Source organism: Neltuma alba, unplaced genomic scaffold (assembly GCF_004799145.2).
Source record: "Neltuma alba isolate B1F8T4 unplaced genomic scaffold, ASM479914v2 tig00005701_pilon, whole genome shotgun sequence".
Classification (NCBI taxonomy): domain Eukaryota; kingdom Viridiplantae; phylum Streptophyta; class Magnoliopsida; order Fabales; family Fabaceae; genus Neltuma; species Neltuma alba.
The window spans coordinates 19397-34999 of NW_021634205.1; the positions used below are offsets into that span (position 1 = coordinate 19397).

Below are 15603 nucleotides of genomic sequence, written 5' to 3' on the forward strand. Positions count from 1 at the left end.
TTCTTATAGTCAACTTGTTATTTGACATACTTTCAACCAAATTGTGATTTGATCTATTGAAGTTGTCATTCATTAAAATGAATTTGTCATTTCTTATAGTCAACTTGTCATTTGGTTTAGGAGCATTTCAGACATTTCACTAAGATTTTATATTTACAATATGGGACTGGATCTCTCATGGTAATTTTATTTATTCAGGTAACCTCTGCGTAATTTTGGTAATTCGGGAGGCCTTTACTTGTGATTTTCCCTATTTGTTATTTTAGTTTTACAAAACCTAATATCATAATGGCTTATTTACATATGAAAAGTTGTATATACCACTTTAATTAGTTTGTATCTATCCCTTTAAAAATTAATATTTATTTTTTTCGTTTTGTATGATTTGAACTGTGGCAAGTGATTTTACTTTTCCATAAAAAATGATGCTTATGGAGCAATCCGAACACAAAAAGATATCATATACTACCTCTAATCCTAAATATTCGGAACACAAAAAGATATCATGCGCTACCTCTAGTTCTAAATATAAGATATGATTTGTAATGCAATTTATATTATAGACTAAATTTTATACTTAGCACCAGAGGTAGTAAATGCTTTTACAATACGATCTCTCCCGCTGTAGAAAATCAAATGGGCCTAAAGTTATGATAAAAACTTTTAAAGAAATCATAACACATATCGTACTCAATGTTAGTCTCGCAGTTCCATTCATGCAGCATTTTGAAAACTAATCTATGAATTTGCATGAGCTTTCTCACATACACTGGAGGATAAAATACTAATGGACAGAGGAACATAATTCAATCTTGACACCAACCCTAATTTTGGTCTAACATGAGCAGGATGCTTCAACGATATTTTGTTACTCCAGTACTCAAATCAGATGGATAATTTTGTTTCAGCCTTACAGAACACTGAAACAAAGCGAAAATGAAACAAAGCCATACTTCTAAACACTGAAATAACAGAACAAATCCTCAGAGAATCTTATTCATATGGACACTATCATTCCTATACTAAAGCAGGACTTTTGTTCCCAAACTTATTTGCCTCTGCACTTTTAACCCAGTTTTCAGCGAAGAGGACCAACCGGTCTTTTATATTTATACAACCTTGCCACCAGCAGGAAAGCTACCAAATTCAGAACACTTAGCACAGCCAATAACCAGAAGAAATAGTCGATATGACCATAGTTCAGATTGTCAGGTATCCATCCAGGACTGCCATTTTTGGTACTGATATTCGTGACAATCGTCACTAGGAGCGAGCTCAGGTATTGTCCAAGTGCGACAGTGAGCAATGAGAGAGCAGAACACAAGCTTCTCATGGCATCAGGTGCTTGCTCATAGAAGAACTCCAGCTGACCAATGAATGTGAAGACTTCTGCACACCCTATGATAAAATACTGGGGAACCTGCCAGAAGATCGACAGGGGAATCTGGTTGAGTTCATAGTAATTGTGGCGTCTCACCATTCTAAGTCTTACGAGCTCCAGAACTCCGGCTGAGAGCATGGAAAATATGGATATGAAGAGGCCAATGCCCATTCTTTGAAGCTGAGTTATTCCGCTTTTGTGTCCAGTGAACTTTCGAGCAACTGGCACAATAATCTGATCATACACTGGGACCCAAAAGATTACGCTAATGGTGTCAAAGATTGAAAGAGATGCTGGTGGGATCTTAAAGGAGGATTTGCCAAAATGAGGATCCATTGTTGCCCCTTGCAACACAAATAAGGTGCTCATCTGACCATAGACAGTAGCAAAGATGATACCAGTGGCCCATACAGGAAGCAGTCTTATGATAGCTTTCAGCTCTTCCACTTGAGTCACAGTGCAAAGTCTCCAAGGGTTTGCTGGGCTCTTCACACTATCTGATTGCTCTGGCACAGCTGCTTTGTCAAAGAAGCTGAGACATCCAACAAAAGTGAATATATACCACGTAAGCCAAGAAACACATTGGATAGTCATATTCTGTTCTTTAATACTTTTTTTTTTATCAATGAAGCTAACACAAAACAAATGACAATACTCATCCAAATTTCAGTAACAGCACCTGAGGTGGCATGAAAGCTGACTATATCACTATTTCCCTATGTTTTACAAATCAACAAACAGAAAACATTAAATAATCAATTGATAGACTTAGGTAAAGACTCTTGGGTTTGTTTTTCATGTTGTCCAACAAAAAATAAGATATATGGAAGTTTTTTCTTTTTTTGTTGGCAGATCAGCACATAATCACGTGTCATTGAGTTGTTAAAAAAAAAATCCACTAATTATACTCTTATTAGAAATCCTGATAATGAACCCACTAATCAATTACAAAGTTCATTTTGATTGGTTTACCTTAATCCTTTCGAGTGATCAAGCTTGCGGCTTCCTTGGATAACAGATTCTGTATCTGCTATCTCATATAAAAGAGACTTGTCTTCAGGCACTTGTACTTTGTACTTTCTTATGGATGCAGCAATGACTTGACAGATTCGCGTGAGGGGGCTGCCTCCAGGCTTCTGGTTTCGGTACAATCTAGTTCCTGAAAAGAAACTCACCACAGCTATTGCCATGGTCACTGCAGGAATTCCGAAACCCCATCCCCAACCCACATTATCTTGCACCCAAACCAGTAAAGAAGAAGCAATAAGAGCACCAATATTAATTGAGAAATAGAACCAATTGAAGAAAGAACTCTTGTGTTCCTTCTCAACCTCATCAGCGTCATCAAACTGATCTGCTCCATATGATGACACACAAGGTTTAATTCCACCAGTGCCAAGAGCTATGAGGTAGAGTGCTACGAAGCACACTGCGCTCTGTGCATCAGTAGCATGACAATTGTCTTCACCATGACAGGTTGGCTTTATGCCAGGGACTGATGCAGACAATGTCAAGAGTGTCATTCCCTGTGTACATAGGGGAATCTTTTTTAGCTGTCTAAAGCAAGAAGATAGAATCAATATCAATATGAAATATATATCTGCATCGTACCATTCATAACCCATAAACAATTCTGCTTACCACATATTCATATGAGAAAATGCGCCCATTTTATTATTAACTTTTTACAAGTTTGAACACGTAATTAACCTTATTACAGAAGCCAATAGTTAGTTTTCTTCATCCTGAGTTAGTTATATGCATATGTGATGCTTAAGTGATCAATATCAAAGCTAAAAATTTCAACCTCGAATCGGCAGCAGCGGAGAAACCATCTTTGAGACAAAGCATTAGCGCCAGATTATGGAAAAACCATATTTGAGACAAACCTATGCTTAAGTAATCAAGTACAGTACTGGAGAAACCATACTCACAATAACGTAGATTATGGAGAAACTAGCAATAGTCCAATATCTCCCCAGATAGGCATCAGCCAAAAATGCTCCAATCAATGGTGTGATATAGCATGTCCCACTCCAATCTGAGACGTTCTTGGAAGCAGTAGCACTATGCTCATGCAGCCTCTTCTTAAAATAAAGCACCAGATTTGTGCTCATCCCATAGTATGCCAATCTCTCACAACATTCATTTCCTGTTAATTAATTGAAGCATAAAACTTTAAGGATCTCAGAATATCAAATATTGCATTCCAATAACACCACACCATAGTTACCTAAAATAAAGGGACAGGCCTTCCAGGTCCCAGTTTTCTTCTTATTTGCTGGATTTCCGCGGAAATCTACAGTTCCATCTTTTGTATAAACTTCATCCTCTGCCATTGTTATTCAGAATTGGCACGCACCAGGTAATTTGCGCAGATGAGGTATTCACTTGCAATCGTGCCGCACAGGAATCAAAATACTATATAGGAAAAAGCAAGGAGATTATTAATTATTCACCCAGTCTTCTAAAAAATACAATGATATGGTGAAAATCAAGCGACCAAACTAGAAATGACTAGAACGAAGTGGTCCTTGTTTAAAGAAAAATGACTTCTCTGGAGCCACTCTAGCCGAAACCTAAAATAATCCATTTGTTTCTCATGTTTAGCTGTGTATCAATTCTTAACCTCCTTCAGGAGTTCAGAATTGAAATTTAATTGCAAATCACTCTTACAACCCAAGACAACTTCTAACAGGATCCGAAGCAAGAATAGTTAAAAAGCACATCAGGATATTAAGAAGCAAAATCTCAGAGAATTTCCACTTGAATCCGCTGAAAGGTATGGTTTTCACAAGCAGAAATGGTCCCACAAGCAGAATATATAATCAGAGAAATGCATTTCTCAACATGATAAATTAGCTATTCATACCAGAATCTACAGTGTTCTGGAGAACGCGTAGTTTGGGGTGATGATACTGATAACGATGAACCCAGAACCAGAATGGCCCTTAAACCCATGCGAGTGTTCTGTCACTAACCTGGCCTCTTTATACGGGAAAAGTTCTGATTTTTTTTTTATTTATTCAAAAAAAAAAAAGGCAGAGTATGAAAGTGCCGACCTTTTTTTGGCCGTGGGAATGAGAGTCAGAGATGCAAAGAATCTTGAAAACGATACCCTGTTTGGATTAGATTCTTCAAAGTAGAATCGCATTTGATCCCAGCCAGTCTCCAGCTTGCGTAAACGTTTTCGGCTTTAGAAACGGAACAACGTGCTGTGCCAGTATTTTCGTCACTGGGTAACGCATACTTTTGCCACCATTAATAATTAATAATTAGGACCGGAGGTGGTGGTGGTAGTATTATAATTATTATTACTACTATTATTATTATATCTATTACAATTCAATACGAAATAATCTCTCAGTCGTTTTTATGAGAAAATTTCGAAATATTTTATTGATTAAAAGAACAAACTTTTTTTTTTTGCCAGAGATAAAAAAACAACAACCTACCTTTTGAAGTATTTATTATAATTTTCTTTTTTATCGTTATTAAAAAGGTGTATTTAATAATAAATCAATTATTAACACCCGGTAGTTGAATGTTAAACGAAGATACATTTAGAGAAAGAATATTACAAAAAAAAATAGTACTTTTTATCAAATAAATTCGTTAATTTTTAATATTTTAAAATTTAACTCTGAAAAATAAATTATTTATTTAGTTCAAAATAATTAACCTTACTTCTTTCTAAATGATCTGTCGAATAAAAAATAATACACTACCTCTAGTTCTTAATATAAAAGCTAGTTGACTAATTTGAATATATTAAGAAAACTAATTAGTCAGTTATTTGTAATAAATAAATGTTATATTTTCTAAAATATCTTTATAAATCAAATATATTAGTTAAAACTACTACCATTATTATAAGGACTACCTTAAAAAAAAGATAAATATAAGAGACAAAGAGGATTAGAGTCTTATATTTAGAACCAAAATAAAAATCAAACAAGCTCTTATATTAAAGACAGGAGATAGTAAAATCTAAGAAGGTTATCTAAAAATTAAAAATAATAATTCAAATTAAAATAATTAAACGATATGAATTTCATAGAAATTTAACAAAACTCTAGAGACGTTAATTTCTTAAAAGTCAAAACAAGCAACTAAAAATCTACAATATCGCCCATCATTAAGGAGAAGGAATTGATTTCGGCCAAGTCAGACGAGCCGGAGTTTGACTTTTGACCACACCTAATTTTTTAAAGATATTTTTAATTTTGTTATTAATTTTTTTGTCAATGAAAGTCAAATAGTAAGCAAAGTTGCCGTTTACACACAAAGGGACGATTTATTTATTTTAAAAAATAAAATACTCATGAAATTTGTGATAATGATTTAAATTAATGATAAATTGAAATTATACTTTAATATTCAACGATGCATTTGCAAAGTATGATGCAAACATTGAATTATAAATGGTTACCTACAATTCTCTTCACCATGAGTAACTAGCAAAAAAATTAAAGCTCTCTTGTTTGGCTCAATGAGAGAAAAGTGAAGGGAGGAATTTTAATGAAAAGAAGGAGAATGAAAAGATTTTAAATATTACCTTATTTAGATTTATAAAAAAGGAGGGAATGGGAGGAGAGGAGAGGAATTTTAATATTATCTTGTTTGGTTTATGAGGGGAGGGAAGGAAAAAATATTTTGACATTGACAATTTTACCCTTATTTTATTTAAGATTATTTTTTCAAATTTTATAGAATGTTTAATAAAATAGAATTGTAAATAACATTTATTGAGTAATATTTATACCAGAATTCTAGTATACTCTACAACGTTAAATATTATTAAAAAGAAAACTGAAGTAATGTTCAGCCACAACTTGTACTGTATTCCATCTTTAAATGAAATATTTGGTCGTACAAAGGAGAGAGCAGCGTCTGGAGACAAAAAACAAAGGATTTAGGATAGTATAGGAATATTAAAAATAAATATAAGCGTAATGATCATAACATGACAAAATATTACCATTTCCTTTCAAATCCTCCTATTTTTGGAGGAGAGATTGAGAAAGGGAGATTTTAATTTTCCCTCCCTTCTTAAAATCTGCGTGTTACCAAACAAGAAAAAATATTAAAATCCTTCAACTTCCCTCCAAATGGCTCGTACCAAAGGCATCTAAAAAGAAATAATCGTTATGCATCTGAATGCGATCATGAAATTGCTCATATCATGTGGAAAATTTGACCTTTGTGGGCCTGAATGTGGAAAATTTGACCTATTATCACGTAATTATTTTGTACTTCACTTCATAAATTCAACTTTATATTCAAAAATACTCCTTTATCTTGAATATAAGGTTTAACGAAGATTTTTTTTTAATTCTAAATATAAGATCTTAATTAATTTATTTATTAAATTTATTATTTTTTCTCCTCAATTCTTTTTATGATTTCATATATTAAAGAGGTTTTTCTTTAATAAAGCAGTTTTTAATACAAATAATTAAAATTAATTAATTTTCTTTACACAAAATTTTAAAAGTGAGATGGATCTTTACACAAAAAGGGTAAGTTTGGCATGATGAAAAAATATCTTAAATTAGAGTTAAGGATTTGAAATAAAGAAAAAATAGAATACGCAGGTCAATTAGTATTCAATAATAAAATCATGCATCTTACAGCTTGTAAAGCTAAAAAAAATATAAAACATAAGAGGTGCTGAGAATATTATATTTTGGCTTCTTCTTTTTTTTAGCCTTTCACATGTAATGAAGCTGCTCTTTTGAGTAGGATATTATGCATTGCCATGGCGGGTCATAGTGAATTCTCCACTAGTGTGAAGACTTTTCTTTTTTGGACTTTCACAACATAGAGGTTTGGTATAGTGTGGAAAGATAAGTTCCATTGTATATTTTAAATAAGAAGGCTTCTAAGATCTAATATATTATAGAAATTTGGAAAGATTAGCTCCATTTTTTATTGCGTAAATCATGCATTTTATTATAAATCTTAGATTTTAAATAGATATTAATTAACATTGCATTTTGTAAAAATTGTTATTATTATTATTTTGGGAAACAAAAAAGTTAGAACGAAAGACATAAAAGAAATCCTAAAAATTGTAATTATTTTAAAAGACCAAATGCCAAAACATAAATTTAAATGTAATATATTACCCATAGTCAAATTTACTTCCTTTTCTCTTACTTTCAGAATTTTTTTTAAAAAAAATTAAAATTAAAATTGTCTTTCAAATTTGCGGTTGTGTTCTTTGCTGGTTATCTCCAAAAGGAATTAGCCATGTGCCAAATTCATGCATTTATCTTTTGTTATTATCTCCATTGCCATATGAATGCTTACTTTGCTCTTTTCAATATAAATATTTGGATGTTCATGATTGTGCAGAAGCAAAGGAAAAAGGTGGTTTTAGTTTTTTCCCCCCTTGAAAAACAGTTGAAGGTGGGAGGAAATGGAGGTAGATTGCTTCAGGGGAAAGGTACTTTATTTTACTTATTGTTAACTTTCTATGATTAGATCATTGGCAAACAAAAAAAAAAGGGCATTCTATGATTAGATCATATTTAATTGCCTATGGGTCAAGTAATAATATTGTATTAGGTGAGTTTCTTACCGGATGGAATACTAGAAAAATAATGATAAAATAAGTTTTTAGGAAATCAATTGACGTTGATGTCATCAATTGATTTAAATTCGAGTCAAATAAATCCCATTTTCTTTTTTCTTTTTTAATTCTTGAGTCTCAAACTTAAATGTTTTGCAATCCATTTTGTTCGGCAAATGAATATTTTTTTTTTCAAAATAATTATATTCACTGCACATGCTAAATGAAGTTTTTTAAAGTAATAATTGAATTAATTATCTTAAAAGAGGGTTATAAAGAATGCAAAAAATAAAAAAGTTTCTATCATCAACTTCCACCTCAAAATTTAAAATGCAGAGAGTGATCAAAGATACAACAATTAACTTCAATAAGTGTGAAAGCTGAGCTATCTGTTTGGCAAAAAAATTATCTCATCTAACTAAATGACTGGTTAGGACCTTTGGGTCCTTACGAAGTAGAGACTAAATTTCATTTATAATGTCACAAAAAGGGTCAGCATTGTCACAATCTCTGCTGGTCAATTCATAGCTTTCATACAATCTGAGCGAAGATCAATCCTTTGGTAGCCTTTGAACCAATATAAGTAATGATTCCAAACAATTCTGCAATAGCTGGTAGTGCTTTGGATAGCCTGCAGCCATACCCGCAAATCTAACTCCGCCGCATCGACTCATTTAAGCTATGTTTGGATTAATTAACATTTAAACTACAAAACGTGTCCTGGAAAGCGTGAAACATGGTTAGACAGTTATTTGAAGAAAAAAGTTTGTTTAGGATTGCGTTTTTCTCCCCCGCACTGTAGCTTCAAATTGATTTTTATCTCAATGCAACTTTTTCTTACTTTTGCCTTTAGGTGTGTTGCGGTGAGTGGGACCCACTAATCTTTTTACCTTCGTGTCCCTTCGTAGTCCAACACGTTTATTTTTTTTCCCTACCAACCGTAAACAGCACATTTATATTATTTATTATTCTTTTAATAAATATAATAATATTATATAATTAAATTTAGTTTTTTAAAAATAAAATTGTAAAATTTAATGATAAATATTTTAATATTATTATTTGAATAGATTAACAAAACTAAATAAATTACTTGATTATATTATATGTTACATTATCTTCCTAAAATATCTCTCTAAAATACTTATGTATATTCTTAATATTTTCAAATTAATTAAGTGAATCTTATACAAAACCTCATGCCCTTTTCAGTCTTTTACATCTAAACTTACTTTTCATTATTAATCCAAACATGTTTCAACTTTTTAAACTGACTTGTTTTAAATGTCAATTTAAACATAAATCATACTATATTGACTTTTACTCCAACTCACGTTTGTAAATATCAAATAGAATAAAAATCAGTTTTACTACCGCTAATCTAAACACACCATTAATCATCCAACACCGGTCCATTCACTTCTATTTTGGTGTGACCATTGAGGCAGCACTAAATGAAGTTGATTAAAAAAATTTAAAAAAATTAACATAAACAACTACAAATAATTAACTTAACTAAATATTTTAATCTCTGTAAATTATCTGATTTTATTTACAAGGTGTTTCAACAAAACAAAAATAAATAAATCTCATTAATTTTATCTTAAAATTTAATCACCTTCCAACTTTATTTAATGAACTAATAAGTTCAAGAAAATAATAGTCCGTAAAACAATAAATTAAGAATACAATTATATATTTATATAAGAAATTTAATTAGATAATTTATATTTAAAATAAAAAATATTTTCTTTCTCCACCTCAAAAATAAAATGGAAGAAGTATTCTTTTTTATTAACTTGAGTTCTCGCGAAGAATCAAATCGCTAAACAAGGGACCAGCGTCATCATTTCAAATTCGCACTCATTAATTATGGTTCCTTAAAAGTGAATGGAAGTGTGAATGCACCTTTCATGACAACGCCAACTAAAATTCTATTCAATAATGGATTATCTGTCATATAGTAGGCAAGCATGACGTTGGACATAATGCAACTTTAGAACACTAATTAATTAATGTGGACATTATTCTTAGACAACTAATATTTAATAATAATATATTAATACTACATACTTAAATTTTTTGAAAAAAATATAAAAAATCAGAACCCACTTAGGGGTTAGGATGGCCTAATAATTACGGGAGATGCCTAAAATATCCTAATTAGTGACCTATTATTTGCCCTTTTGACTTAGGAATTAGGATTACTATTAATGCCCAAGTGTATGGGACCCGCTATGATTAGTACATAAGCATAGACTCCTTTTTTTTTTTTTGGCCAACTAAGCATAGACTCTTTTAAGCTTTAATAATTATTGGATAATAAAAAGTTGCTAGGTTGTTGTGGAAGTAATGCTCCTCTAGTGTGACAAGTGACAACTAATCAAGTTGAGATTATCAAATATCCTAATTAACTATGTTGTATAGATATATTATTTTTCTTGAAGTTTATCTATGCGGTTATATTTTAAGTATTGTCAAATTTAATTGATATTCATTTTTAAAAAATATTTTTTAAATTCAAGATATCTCAATCCTTAATCTTACTTCAGAGGAATCATATCTCCCCAGTCAATTGTGACTCATTTTATTATTAAATTTTGAACAAATGGATTTGGAGGAGCCGCTTGTGGGTTTGACTTGACCGGCCAATAGCAATCCATTGCACGTCTTCACGTCTTCTTCTCCGCACGCTTCCTGTGTTCACATTGATTAATGACTACCAACACCCACACACACGCACACACATTTTCTCCATTTCTCCATCCAGATTATTTTATTCTCTGATTTTATCTTGAAAACATATTAATGGGTATTTTCCCAATGTTCTTCTTACTCACTATCACTCTATGCTGTTTTTAAGCTTTAAAAGAAGTGTCTTTTATATACAATTTCACACTAAGGAAATCTTTAAAACCTTGTTCTATAGTTATAACCGGAATGATTATTGTCTTTTATATACAGTTCATGTATAACAAAGTTAGATTTGAGTATTGCATTGAATTTATTCTGAAAGTTTAAAATTACAGCAATTTTGTTTCCTACCGTAATATTAGTTGTTATCATTTTTAAGGGTGGGGGGCTGCAATTGTAAATTTCCAAGGTAATATTGAACCCAAGAAAACTTATGATTGCTCAACGCTTCTAAATGGAAATTTTCCAAACAAATTTGTGCCTTTAAACTATTTTCACAGGAACACCAGTTATTTTTTAAAAAAAATGGCAAAAAAATGAAAAATACAAAATCCCAAATTAAGTACTTTTATAAAAATATGTTGTTTGCAAATCAACTATTAAAGTGTCGTAACAAATTTTTATGATCCATATTTGTCATTTTTCCTATTCTAAATTATTTTTTACGAGGTATATATATAATTTTTCTTAAAGGTAGCTTGTTCAAAACACTATCAAATACTATATATAAACACATCTCCAAATTCGAACATCCATTCTCCACTTCAATAAACCCAAATTTGGCTTTCCTACTCTAAATTATCAAGCCATATAACATCATCGTTGCATTTAAACGAGGAAAAAAACATTGAAATGTCGTCCCAACCCATTCTATCCACATCCATAAGGGTTTTGGACTAGATTTGAAGGCCCTAATCGAGTTAAAAATCTTTCTCCCTTTAATACGTCTTATGAATGTCGAAATATTCAGATTAACGATGTCCTTTTCTTCTTAATAAGATTAATCGTCTTTCCGTATTCCTGAGTGAATACATAAGGCTAAGCAAGACTTGATCACTCTGTTTTGTGGCGCCTGGGGTAAGAATTTCATTATTGTTCCATTCATTTTGGTCCAAAAAAACATTATTGTTCCATTGATCAACTTCTGTTGCTTGTTTGAGAATCCTTTGGCGTAAATTCCATTTGTAGTTTTCATGTTCCAGGGCTGGCCTCCCACACAGACAGGTCCACGTCAAACAACGTGGTCTTCCCTAGCCACAGGTTAAATATCTGCCTAGAATTACTAGAAGACAACCAATAAATTACTTTCATCCAAACGGAGCACACGGGCATGTTCTGACTTTTCTAAATTGAAAGTTGCCCAGTCGTTGATCCTCTTATGGCGCCATTTAGCTTCTTCTTACCTAAGCTTTCCGAAACTATGAAAGTACTGCTAACTTTTGCACAAATAAGATCTAGAACAAAACCACACACTTCACAGTTCAATTTCTTTTACCATATGTAAGTCCCCACAAAATGGCACTTGTAATACCCAATCATTACACAAATGCAACCACAAGAGCAGAGTCAACGACAAAGTTCAAGTATCAGTTTGTTCCACAATTTTATGGACAGCATACTGATAACCATCTTCAAGACCATGATGCGATACTTTTCCAGCAATTTGCCAGCCATGGTGCGACAGTTTGCTTCAGCGAGCTTCATACTGAACAACTGCACAAAATAATTAATTTGGCTGAGCACTGTAGATAACGTGCGCGTATAGGCAACAGTTAGAAAAGATCACAATTTTAGCCTAGGATTGAAAATTATGGTTCAAGGAGGCAATACACCAGAATCTGCCGTAATATTCATACTTCATATAAAACATATCTTCTCTCAGAGTAAATGGAACCAGTATATTTGAGGTCATTAAATCACAAGACAAGAACTATATCTAAACCAAATAAATATGAATTCAATGTATAAAACAGGGCCAGTTCCTTAAACTGCTCGCAGTTGAATTGCTTTAAGCTAATTGGATAATATCAATTGATCAGTAGAAACTTCCACAACCCAAATTAATGCAGAAATTTCAAGGAAAAACAGAATCTCTGCAACAACTACAGCAAAGGGCTAATACACAGAAAATTCTCTGCTGAATCAATAGAGAAAAGTTAGCATTTATCTTCACACATTATAATATCACATGAAAGAGATGCAAAATATAGAATCAGCAAAGTTATATCTGCATATGTGCCAAAAATAAAGACGAGAAAAAAAATATCTTTATATGGCTAACCTCAAAATCTAGTAGTAGTACCCAATGCAAGGCTACATGTTTGAACAGAAAAAACTAATACCAAATGCATTGGATCAGAAAACTTGGTGGAAAAGAGGGTGAGAAAAGAGACAAAATATCATATTTTGTATATTTTACAATATATTAAACAAAATATAAATCTACCAACGAATGAAATAATAGAAGGGATCCAATGTACAAAGCAATATATTCTGAGCCTAACCATTTTGGCACAAGTAAAAGACTCATCAGATATGAAGACATACTGTATAAAGATGATTCATTACATAATATATTAGAAAAAAGGGACAGCCTAAAGGCTTCCATTGTAATAACTTCTAAGCGAGCTTGCATCTTAGGGAAAAAATGAATGCTAAAGCTAAACAATTCCATAGTAATCAGCCGTGATTCTTGAAAAGGAAACTCAAGGCAAAGACAAAGGCAAGTGTTATTTCTATATCAATATATCCCTCCTTGTCTGATCACTCGAGAGCTAAATATGTATGTAAACCTATACATAAGGAGGCCAAGTCCAAAACACTAAACAGGCCAGTTCTGGTTATCCCTTGAGTTTCAGGTAAGTGGATATTGTACATCCGATTTCCCTAAATAAAAAACCTATTTATAGGGCCTCTGGATGTAATATCATACTACCTCAGCTCCTTTTTATAAGCTCAAATTAATTACTTTACATAAGTTAATAAAGTTAGTAAAAATTTATTTCTTGTAAAATCTCAAAGTTACCCTCACTAAAACTCATTAGGCAGAAATGTTTGACTAATTAGTTAGAAAGATTTATAATTAGTTAGGGATACTAGGTGGGAAAAATTAATATTTTAGACAACATATGTTATATTATGAAACATGCATAACGTCATTATAGTAGGGACCAGAGGTAGCACCCATTAACAATCAGACGCAGTGTATGATATGTATACCAAAATGCCAGTCTTAATATCTTAAGTCCACCGAGAAGCAGTGGCCCAAATGGCACAACTCATATTGAGGGTAAGATCTGCGCCTGCAAAACATTTCAGCATTTGCCAACTCGTTTTTGTTTTTTTGTTTTTTTTTTTGGGGGGGTGGGGGGAGTCTTATCCAAATCAATCATAACTTCTTTTTTTTTCCCTTTTTGCATTTGGTTTCAAAGGAAGCACAAGATCCCGGGAGTAGGAATAGGAAAGAGGTGCAGCAAGGATCAAACCCATATGAATCGGAACCGCTGTTGTTCTTCCCTTTTGCCATTTAAGGTCTTATATACCTTCCCCATTTTCCCTCATCAAGTCCCCAAATTTCAATTATTAAAACGGGCACAAATGTATAACATCATAATGTTTGCCAACTGAATGTTATGAATTAGAGTCTCTTTGTTCTTCCTTTTAGTGGACATTAAACCAAATTTGAGTCTTGTGAGAATTACGGATGATCCAGCAGATCTTAAAAACTGAGGCTAGCAACAAAGACCTGCCACTTTGTAATATTTTCTAAACAAACAACAGTATTCATAAAAAAACAAAAAGAGAACCAAAGAGAAGTCCCACTCCAACAAAATTAGCACCCACGCATATGTATATACTGTAGAATATATAACTCAATTCCTTCAACAATTAATGAATTACAACAACAAATTATATATTGGGTATGCATTTCTCTTCACTCTGTAAGGTGGGCAGGCATGCATGTTTGAGTGACATTGTAACGAATATCAGCCATGGATATAAAATAAAATTCGAGCTTTTGCTTCCCGGGACCTAATGGCTGTAAGAAAAAGATAACACAACAATAGAAAGTCCAGAGATGGCGGAAGCTTACTGCGACGAGTACGCTTTTTGTACAGAATCCGATAACCGCATTCTCGGCACTGTATCACGTCGCCGGGTTTAAGGGTGTTCTCCATCCCACAATCTACAAAAAGTCCAGGAAACAAATTAAAAAAAAAAAGCGAAGGCTCAAGACCCAACAAATTTTAAAAATAGACAAAAAAATTTTAGAAAAACAGGTTCAAATGCAAAAGCATAAAAGAATCTCAGCCACACCCTGTATTTTTACCAAAAAAACTTTACTGAGAAACAAATGGAAAACTAGGAGAGTTAACATACCCCCACAGATGTAGCTTACAGGCTCAGGTTGAGGATCCATGGCTTCAGCAAGTTGCAGTGAAGCAAGGTAAAGCCCTAGGTCTTTCGATTAAGAGCGATGGGAGGAAGACGGTAGAATAGTAGCAGTATGACTCTTAATGGGACGGCCCTCAACAGTACATGCACACACATAAAATAATTGAACGTTCTGGCGAAACCGTTCAATGGGCTTATACGACCCAGCCACAAGAGCAAAACTAAAATGGGCCGAAACCTCTTGCTCTAGATGTATGGGTTTTAAACAGTGTTTTTGGAGCCGGACCAGACAGGTTGGATCGTCAACCGGGAAGAAGAACGGCTCGTCTTAAGCGGTCAAATTGTTCAAAGGGCTAGCCCGCATTGGGCCGTCAAGAACCGGCTATTGAGCCGCGAGCCAGGATCAAGCCGCGAACCGGTTTTGAAGGCTAATACCTAATAGTATCACCTCTTTTTTCAATGTTATCTTTGAAGAGAGGTAGATGAGTTAAACGTGCATATAACATATTCTATCTATTTATTTTTGCCACTTATACTATTTATTTTTTAATTTTTT

General features: G+C 32.8%; 2 protein-coding genes across 4 annotated transcripts; both read right to left on the reverse strand.

Moving 5' to 3' along the window:
* Positions 1–687: 687 nt before the first annotated feature.
* Positions 688–4529, reverse strand: LOC114748403 (protein NRT1/ PTR FAMILY 8.1-like). Of its 3 annotated transcripts, none has more exons than XM_028936787.1 (5): positions 4500–4529; positions 3615–3802; positions 3316–3533; positions 2354–2907; positions 688–1913 (listed from the first exon to the last, which is right to left on the reverse strand). In XM_028936787.1, the coding sequence occupies exons 2-5, from the start codon at positions 3718–3720 to the stop codon at positions 1079–1081; spliced, it is 1713 nt and encodes a 570-aa protein (XP_028792620.1). In that variant the 5' UTR covers positions 3721–3802; positions 4500–4529; the 3' UTR covers positions 688–1078. The 3 variants fall into 3 exon arrangements, with proteins under 3 accessions (XP_028792620.1, XP_028792617.1, XP_028792619.1); XM_028936784.1 differs by lacking the exon at positions 4500–4529 and adding an exon at positions 4254–4336; XM_028936786.1 differs by lacking the exon at positions 4500–4529 and having other exon boundaries at positions 3615–4214.
* Positions 4530–12303: 7774 nt separating this feature from the next.
* Positions 12304–15122, reverse strand: LOC114748405 (DNA-directed RNA polymerases II, IV and V subunit 12). The gene is made up of 3 exons (XM_028936789.1): positions 15033–15122; positions 14746–14838; positions 12304–12365 (listed from the first exon to the last, which is right to left on the reverse strand). The coding sequence occupies exons 1-3, from the start codon at positions 15070–15072 to the stop codon at positions 12343–12345; spliced, it is 156 nt and encodes a 51-aa protein (XP_028792622.1). The 5' UTR covers positions 15073–15122; the 3' UTR covers positions 12304–12342.
* Between the last annotated feature and the right edge of the window lie 481 nt (positions 15123–15603).

What these genes read in the sequence shown, in the direction of transcription:
- LOC114748403 (XM_028936787.1), bottom strand. Translation starts at nt 3,720, where the DNA reads ATGGCAGAGGATGAAGTTTATACAAAAGATGGAACTGTAGATTTCCGC. An exon ending in GGCCTGTCCCTTTATTTTAG is followed by an intron (nt 3,534 to 3,614) that starts GTAACTATGGTG and finishes ATTAATTAACAG; the next exon opens with GAAATGAATGTTGTGAGAGA. An exon ending in GATCACTCGAAAGGATTAAG is followed by an intron (nt 1,914 to 2,353) that starts GTAAACCAATCA and finishes TGGATGTCTCAG; the next exon opens with CTTCTTTGACAAAGCAGCTG.
- LOC114748405 (XM_028936789.1), bottom strand. Translation starts at nt 15,072, where the DNA reads ATGGATCCTCAACCTGAGCCTGTAAGCTACATCTGTGGGG. An exon ending in TGTAAGCTACATCTGTGGGG is followed by an intron (nt 14,839 to 15,032) that starts GTATGTTAACTC and finishes GACTTTTTGTAG; the next exon opens with ATTGTGGGATGGAGAACACC. An exon ending in CAAAAAGCGTACTCGTCGCA is followed by an intron (nt 12,366 to 14,745) that starts GTAAGCTTCCGC and finishes TATTTTGTGCAG; the next exon opens with TTGTTCAGTATGAAGCTCGC.